The sequence below is a fragment of the Leiobunum rupestre genome, chromosome 5 (assembly GCF_980474605.1).
Source record: "Leiobunum rupestre chromosome 5, qqLeiRupe1.1.hap1, whole genome shotgun sequence".
NCBI classification, from domain to species: Eukaryota; Metazoa; Arthropoda; class Arachnida; order Opiliones; family Sclerosomatidae; genus Leiobunum; species Leiobunum rupestre.
Window position 1 is genome coordinate 70,075,766 of NC_143388.1, and position 9,749 is coordinate 70,085,514.

Here is a 9,749-nt window from a genome sequence, read left to right on the forward strand (position 1 = left end):
AAATTAAAGGGTCGTTGCGGTATTTTATTGATATGGAAACCTTCGTCTTTCGTTATGTATATTATTAGTCGATTTTATAAGAAAATTATAAATAGGTTTCATTGGTCCCAATTGATGCGAAATTTCACAAATTTCCAGATTTTCTTTAACTTATTTACCGATTTTAGTCAAATTAAACAGCTGGTTTATTAACTAAGTTGGAATCAAACGGTCTAGGAAGTCCAACTAAATCGGCTAACAGAATCCAACTAGCCAAAACTAAATACACAGAATATTCGACCAAATTTAATTTTAACTCTACTCTCTTTATGAATGAAATCTTGAACTAACTGATTCATGTCAATTTTATCTAGTTCATCTTGATATAATACCACTTGAATAGTCTCTGCGTGTAGTACGCAGAGACTATTTAAGTGGTATTATATCATTGAACGTCTCAGGAACAGGGCATACGACGGTGAGAAATCTAGCTCGGATGATATAACGAAAAGACTCTTTAATATAGGCTAATGATAAAAAGAATAAAATAATGAAATTAGATAAATTCATAATAATGATAATTATTAATTATTTAATTTAATAAATATAATTATTTTATTTTTTAGCTTGGGTTTGACGTTTCCAGAAAATAGCCCAATTACTGTTTTTCACATTAAGCGCCAATGATAATTGAGAGGCTAATATAAGAAGCTTTGTTGCGTTAATGCATTACGCGTTCATCCTACACGTCATTCAGTCAGGCCTAATCTCTCTTCATAAATATTCCAATTAATTCCATTGGTTACCTTGGCGACGCGTGATATTAAAATCGTTAAAACAGGCACCGTCCGCTTAGAGGAGCTCTGGTACGGTGACGTCACTACGTTACATATAAAGAACATTGCGTAAAGAATCAAGATCGTAAATCAAATGCGGCTCCGTCACAGCTTCTATGGTGCAACTTCCTGGAAGAGACCCAAAGTACACGTACCTTTTCAGAACTTTTCCTCTCACGACAAAGACCTTGATTTCCGAGAATATTTATTTCTTCTATTACATAGGCAAGACAGTTGCTATACAGACGATATAACAATTGATTATTTGTAAACCGACATAACGATTCTAAGAATAACACCAACCAGGATAGAGTAGATCGTATTTTAAATTTAAATAAAAAGGAAATGCAACCCTAAACTAATCTTATTCAAAAATGGCCGCCCACAGTTTGTTGGAAAAGGTTGATAACACCATTTCATTGCTATAGCTGTATTAGAATTTAAACAATTATAACATTATATATGAATGTAGATACATACTCTGATTCGAAAAAAAATAATTCGAAAGCCTCAATCACTTGCGCAAAAAATATCGTACTTATTTTTCAATAAAAACGATATTCGCACCCGAATTTAAGTAACTTTTTAACATTCTATTATTTCAGAGATACGTCCTTTCTAAGAAGGAGCGTAATACTTTATTCAAGGAAAATAAATACAAAGCTTACGCGATAAATAACTATAAATGTCGTTTTCCTTTCATGGGAAAAGACAAAATATATTAAAAGCGATTACGAAACGACAAAATGAAGTCGCTTCCTAGAAAATATGTGTCCGATCCCGCTTTTTTTTTTTGGAGATACACGAACATCGGTGTCGACCCGAGGCCTTAGACACCAGCACACACACAATAACTGATTAATCAGGGTGAGATATGTGAAACGGCCACGCCAACGGGGGGATACGTGGGGATAGGGGTGGGGACACCCGTGGCGGAAGTATCCCGACCACCCGTTGGGGGATTGGTAGTCGTCCTCACACGGCCATCCACAAACTCTGCCTCCCGGACGCCTGGGATTACAGGAGTGAGCCACTACCCCGGCGTCCGATCCCGCTTAAGTACACAACAAATTATTTTAGTTTTATTCGGAATCAGGGGGAAGTTTTCAATTCCAGTATGTTTAATTAGGAAATTTGATTGGTCTACGTTTGGAATGTCTAATGCTCTATTGCCAACGTGCTAGGAATGCACCTGGAAAATCTACGTCGGATAGAAGACGTAACAAGTAATGCCATATTCATTTTTGGTGTCTAAGGTCTTTGGCCGACACCATAAGTTTGCTCTAAAAAAATGATATATCCATTCCTTTCTTGCCCCGGCTAAAATAGGCAAGACTCTCTCTAAAAAAACTATTAATAAAATGGGCATTCTAAGGCATTCCAAGTGTATACGTATATGATTTCCTGACGTAAATGATAAGCAAAAAATAAATCAGTTAATGTCCGAGTTTTCTGGGTAATCGAAAACTTACTTGGGATGGATTTCGAATACCAGTGGAGTGGCGTAGTAGTATAGTACTTTCGCCTCGCAACCGGGTTCAATCCCAGCTTGTAACACTGGGGGAAATCTCGGAACTACTCCTTCTTCGTTGAAATTGCAAGTTCTCTCCCCACTGGTTAAAGGGGTTTTCCCATTCTTAAAAAACTTGTCGAGGTTAACGGTAATATTAAGTGTAGGTGGCTGTTACGTCGCGTGACACGAAGGGCGGGTCACCAACATCCTGCGCAGAATAACCAGGCCACCTGAATTAGAGTAATTAAAAGTCGTTAGATGATTTGGGCGTATGATGGTGACTTCCTTCTATTTTCTATAGACTCACTTCCCCTCCGTCAAACCGTCGCTAACTCCATCGTCATCCTTCAAGCTTGGGAGAGATGGAGATAAAATGATGGACAGATGACGTTATTACGTAATCCAAGTTTGCCAACTGATTGTCCTACTAACTTTCAGAATCTACCTATAGTGTTAAATAACAACGACACTGATATTTAAAATTATGTACAATCTTTCTTTTAAAACGGTATTAAGCTTATGAAATATTAAAACGCTTTGAAAATTTGCGGATTTCTTGTGAAAATAATTATAAGAAACTAAAATTTATTCACATTGAACAACATTTCTGTAGCTAGAAATATTTTAATCTGAGGCTTAAATTTAATTAAGCTTTTATTTATCGCGATCAAACTAAAGCGAAAGTAATTTTGCCGACAAAATAGCGATAGGAGAAACGTGCTTATTAAACTCTCATTACCCGTATCCGTTTAAGTCATACTTAAACAAATATGTATTTATGATATAAATAAATTAAGCTTCCTTCCAACACCTTTTCCCAGGTTTTCTTAACTGCGCCGAAAAATCGTTTTTGGATGAAAAGTATCAATACTAAACTAGTGCGTTAATTCGATACTGTACGCCTTCCTGAGTGAAAGCCTTTGGTAAATCTCTCTAACGAAGCCCCATACTGTCTTGCAGATCTCGTGGGGAGACTAAACGAGTCGACGAAAACACCAAATTATTCAAACGAAGAAAGCAACTGGCTATTCAGTACACTGGCCAACTGACTGCTTTGGCCACAGGGACTTACTGCCACCTCCAGTTTGGATCACTTTCATTTGGCATTTCTTATCTTGGTCAAACCAATGCAAAGCACCTCAAATTGTAAATCCACCAAAGTTATTAACAGATTATCCTTAATAACTTATTACACGGGTACGATCTATGAGCGAGAACATAGTAAGAAAAGGTTCGTCAAAAAAAATTTAATCTCAATAAATTGCAAAGCGTACTATTTACGTTTTCACCCAGAATTAGAAAACCCATTTCAATGTATTTCTTATCGATTTAAGATAAATATTTAAATGATATTTTCACACAAACCACAAAGAGCGTAATAATTAAAATAATGATAATCAGTTAGGCTAATACCCAAGGCAACACCATGGTTCAAAATCATCTAGAGACTTTTAATGCCTATTAATGTTTTGAATTTAGAGTTTAATGTATTAATTGAATCCATTTTTAAGGGCGAACATTGAATGTTCGAACGCACGGCGAATTAAATATTTTGTTGATAAAATATCTAGATACATGTAGTTCCCTGAAAATGAAATTTATTATGGGGAGGAGGGTGAACCAGATAAAAACAATCATGCTAATTAGTTCATTATTGAGTGCGATAAAAACGACTGGCTAAAATGTTGAAAATGTTGACTATTAACTTAGTTACTTAAAAAGTTAATTACAAGAATATTTAGTGTATTAATTTTACTGGCAAAGAAGTCAACATACTGTACCGCTTGCTTGAGAGGAATATAATAACTCCCGATATAGTCATTGGTTTTTAAATAATGTGTCTATTATTGTACTGGAGTTTAAACTTACAGATAATTTATTTTATCTATTGGTATAATGATGGGGAAGGAATTGCAAAAAAGCGATTCTGGTAATTAATTACTATTAATAATAAACTTTTTTCGTATCAAATAATAATAATCAGCTAGGCTAATACCCAAGGCACCTCCTTAGGCCCAAGTCATCTAGCAACTTATAATGCCTATAAACAGGTGGCCGGGTTACAATGCGTAGGAGGGTGGTGGAAAGTCCTTCATTCCACGCTAGCCAACAGTCCCCGACACTTACTATTACCGTTAACCTCTGCAAGTTTTTACGGAAAGCGGAAACCGAAGAGCCCGGGTGCCCAATGACGGATTCCGCTACAATAAACTCCCTTTGGTATTTAGCTTTCTGAGAAATAAACCACGCGTTAAAAATTCTCAGAAAAATATAATCAGCTCATGCGATAGTTATTTAGATACTATTTATTTTAAAGGATATGAAAATTCATGCAGCAATTGTCTTAAAACATTTCGTGCCTCGAAATCAGAGCGACATGTTCAACGTTAATTTGCTGTCTTACAATTTCACGGACATGAACGGCTCTAGTGTGTTGAACGACACCAGTAACTGCGCGAACGGCACTTGCATGTTCATAAACTCGGAATACCAAGACATCCAAGCCATACCAAAGGTGCTGATCATTTTCATCTACTTCTTCTGCTTGATAGTCGTCGTCGGACTATTCGGAAACCTCTTGGTAGTTATTATTGTTTTCTGCAACCAGCAGGTAAAGACATAATGATTAAATCGTTGACTTAAAGCCAAATGAACACAGAAATGGTCTTTCCGGTACAGATGCGATCAACGACAAACATAATGATCATAAATTTGGCAATGGCCGACCTCCTCTTCCTCGTTTTCTGCGCTCCATTTACGACTTGGCAATATGCTCAACCTAGGTATTGGCCGTTTGGGGACACTTGGTGTCGAATATTCCAGTATTTGGTGTACGTGTCCGCGTGTGCTTCCATATACACCCTAGTGCTCATGGTAAGAAGTAAAATAATTTATTATAAAAATATGTTTCAAATTTCTACACTTAATATCTTTTAATTTAGTCGCTGGGTCGTTATTTAGCTGTCGTACATCCCGTAACTTCTAGGACCATTAGAACCAAAAGGAATGCCTACCTGGTCATCATATTCACTTGGATCGTCATTTTGGTGCGTATCTTTTCATTTTCTTACCACACAGAGCAGTTCAATAAATTATTTGTGGTACCGTTGAAACAGGTTAGTTTCATTCCTACGTTGGTGGTCCACGGAGAAGTTTCCGAAAAGGGCAAGTGCGTTTTCTTGTCAGCGAAGGGGTACAACAAAGCTGCTTTCCGAGTTTCACTTTTCTTGACGTCGTACGTCATCCCATTGTCACTCATCTTCGTTCTCTACCTGCTCATGTTGAAGACGCTCTGGTTCGGAGTCGCTCCCGGTGGCCAAAGCAGCGCCAAGAGGGTCCGATCTAAGAAGAAGGTCACGAAACTGGTCGTCGTCATTGTGGTCATCTTCGCCGTCTGTTGGTGCCCACTTCAGGTAACACGTTTTGTAGTTCTATAAGTAAATTCCATTCTGATCAACTTCAGAAATACCCTTTCAACTGAAAGAAGATATTTTTCTACCCTCTCGTTTTCTACAAATTTTGATGTCCGGAACCATGAACAGATCATCGCTTTGCTGGGGAGCCTCAACGCCTATGAAATAAGTGATTTTAAACTGATTCTTCGGATCGCCGCTCACTTTCTCGCTTACTTCAACTCGTGCGTTAATCCGATTCTGTACGCCTTCCTCAACGAAAACTTCCGGAAAGCCTTTCTTAAAGTTCTCTGTCGCAGTTCCACGCAGACATTTATATCTCGCAGTGATGAGCCGCGAAGTCAACAGGAAACAAATACGGGAACAGGCTATGATGTTAGCAAAATCTCGAAAGATTCCATTGATGTCCTGTGAGGAGATCATTTCTGGAACAATAAAACGCCAAATTGTTAAATATCTCTCTCTGAGTAAACTTTCAAACGTCGCAGTGATGAGGAGTGAACTAAGCGGTATATGGACTTTGGTATCACTGTCAAAGATATCCTCCAAGGATAAAACACTCAGTACAAGACATTGCAAAAATCCCTAACTACCAAGAATAGTTCTTCGTGGCTATTCCGACGTTATGCGCTTTAGAATCCACCCAATCGTACAATCGAAAAACCGGAAACAGAACAGACTTACTGCGTTCACTAATTTCGTCTCACAAGAATTTCATTGACCATAAGCACTGCAAAGTGAAACCCTGTAGCCCTGTTCTTCGTACACCGCTAACGTAATTTAATATAAAGTATTATAAGCTATTAACTAAATGATGTATAACGTTCATAATCGGCTATTGTAACTAAATAAAGTATCACATACGATTTTATCTAAATTATGTGTTACGTATACTGACTCTCATAATAAGCAATTATTTTATCTAAATTATGTATTAAGTACCCTTGCATGAGCAACGCAGATTCCAATAGGCGCGAATTTCTCACCAAACGGCGCATCACGCCTCAAAATATACCGCACGTTTATATTACTTTTCCTAGCCATGTAAAAAATTAAAACTACACTACGTAGTAATATTTACCAGCTTGATACTGCTCTTAGAGAGTGACAGAAACTCAATTTATCTTTTCTTAGAAGGACCAGGGATAAACTAATTGGCCTGCCTCTGACAATCCGTCTCAAGCCAAAGCTAGACTTGGCTTTCAACCAAGAAGCCACGCGCAAATGGCTGCTAACCAGACTTAGAGTCGGCCTTCTCATTGAATTGATACCCCCTGTGACCAGGTCCCTAGTAGAGTTGAACTATTCTTATAACTAAATAAAGTATCGTGTTCGCATATTATAAAACATTTAAGTAAACAGATATTCTTATTATGAGCCACTAATGCGTGTAATTTGCTTATAGAATTTCTTCTATTTTCTTTTATTACATTAACTAATTTTTAAGCTGTACATGGCCAATGCAGTTGAATGAAAGTGAGAAATGGCAGCCCAGACCATTTCAATTTTTAACAAAGTTTCTGCAAGTTACTTGTTTAACACCAAGAAACCGTTGGTTTTCGGTCCAAATTTAGTTTCTTACATATTACTACTTATAATCAGTACTCGCAATCTATATTTTACAAGCTAAAAGAAAGACACTAATATGGACCGAAAACGTTTAATTTTTTATGTTAATTAGCACGAATATTTTTACTTGCCAGCTTATCCACAGTCCGTAAATTGTGAGAACGTTGTTACACCAATTTCAAAATATAGCTGAAAGAAAAGCAGACTTTTTGAGAAAAAAAAGTAATGCACATTGGTTATGTTTTAGGGAGAGGGTGGAATATAATTATTTTAAAATGTTGAAACCCTAAAAGACTCAACGGTCAGGCTACTTTAATAGAAATATTTCGGTCAATTGAGAACTCAGCAGCCTATAATGGTGTAGATAAAATTTTCACAATTCAAATGGCTAACAATATTGCTAAAATGTTAATATATTTGAGCGAGTGACCATTACAGTTTGAGAGTGCAAAACTTCACCACTTTTGAACATCGTGCTTGTAATTTTATAACACAATAAACATATAGATATATTTCTTCATGTAAATGATTAAAATTAAAGTGCAGTTTTATCTACCCACATTCCATTTTTGCAGATTAAGAAATGTATCTTCCTAAAAAGAGTATCCGGACCAGATTTTTAAAAGACTATAGAAGTATAATTTATCCCAGTAAAATTTGTACCTTGCTAAATTAAATTGCGAAAGGATTTAAAAAAATTCACTTATTAAAGCAACTTACTAATTCTACTGAAAAAGGAAATGCCTGGATAGGTATGCTTAAAGCATTCCACCCAGGTAGCAAAATGTGGTTAAAAAACCGTTGATAAATAGTAGGAAATCAAACGTTTTAATAACGTAGATCATGTCCGGTGATTTATACTATAAAAAAACCGTTAGAAATACGTTTAGTTAACGTTAGTATTTTTCTAATAGTAACGTTACTTGTGCAACGTAAATAAAACGTTATACAAAAAACCGTTTATTAAACGTTCAATAAACTACCATAAAACGTTTTTCTAACGTTAATGCTCTAATTGAAACCAACTGTAAATCAACGTATTTTAGGAGTTAAAATAACGCCGTTCTTATACTAGAATGTATGCCTTTTACATACTAATTAAAGCAATTTTTATTTAATGTATCTCTCACATAAAAATATAAACAGACACTGGAAAAAATTTAAGTTAAGAAAAGAAAGAACTGTACTTTTTATAAAACTTTTGGGTTACAATGCAATATGAACTACTAAAAAATATCAGTTAATTAGATCAACACAAATCACTTTTTTTGAAAATAAAAAATTGGATCTACTTAAAACTTTAATATACGTTATTTAAAAATACTTAAATCGTATTTCCAATAATCGAGAATATTTGAAACTAAACATTTAATTAACGAATTTTAAATATTAATTTCGATGCATACAGCGAATATAATATCTCACTTGTTTCTAAAATATCACAAATCGCTTTTTGCGGAAAATATACACGCTATTTATTGCAATTTTTAATCTTAAATCTCCATCAGTTTGGTCAAACATCTTAAAAAAGTTTAGTCTTACTTGTCGTTACTTCCTAAATACTTAAATCTTATTCAAATTAATAAAAATACTTGGAGATAATCTTAAATCCCAATTTGGAAAAGCATAAACATATGGTATTACAAAATCTATTTCATTATTGAAGGTACACAAATCACCTTAACTCAATGACAACAGAAAAAAAATTCTAAATATAACAATAATGACATTCCTCAAAATTATTTAGTACTAACTAAGCAATATAAATTTCTCTATCCATATGAACAGAAACTGCAGATGAAGATTGATTTTTATTTATCACAGCTGACTATTACAAAACTTTTTTATTATGAATTTGTGATGGCCTATAGTATTTAAGATTAGCAGTAAATATAGCCCTAATGAAAATAATCCCATATTTTAGGGTTAAGAAAAATGTAGAATGTTTCCAAATTTCAACTCTCAACATTGAATTAAAAAGCATTATTTCTAATTTTTTACCTAAAATAACTGAATGCAAACATGGTGAGCTAATGTAGAGACATCAATTTGAGAATGGAATTATATTTTCCCCCAGACTTTGAAATTTTTACTTTAAATACAGACTGCGGTATTTTGCTCACCCGCTGTACGCATACTAAGAATCATATGTAATCAGAGCTAAATATTTGAATTTTTTATCACAACTCTCTATTGCTAAACTTTTAAATTAATAATATGAATTTCTGGTGGCCTATAGTATTAAAGATAAGCAGTAAATATAGCCCTAATTAAAATAATCTCATATTTTAAGGTTAAGAAAAATTTAGAATTTTTCAAAATTTCAACTCTCAACATTGAATTAAAAAGCATTATTTCTAAATTTTTTTCCTAAAATCACTTAATGCAAACATTGTGAACTCATGTAGAGACATCAATTTGGGAATGGAATTATATTTT

The 9,749-nt window shown here is 34.8% G+C and overlaps 1 protein-coding gene across 1 annotated transcript; it reads left to right on the forward strand.

Annotated features, from left to right (window-relative positions):
* Nucleotides 1–5,007: 5,007 nt before the first annotated feature.
* On the forward strand, nt 5,008–7,059 carry LOC149945755 (allatostatin-A receptor-like). Its single transcript, XM_090176699.1, has 5 exons — nt 5,008–5,202; nt 5,271–5,375; nt 5,445–5,741; nt 5,871–6,151; nt 6,876–7,059. The coding sequence occupies exons 1-5, from the start codon at nt 5,008–5,010 to the stop codon at nt 7,057–7,059; spliced, it is 1,062 nt and encodes a 353-aa protein (XP_090032825.1).
* Nucleotides 7,060–9,749: the final 2,690 nt, after the last annotated feature.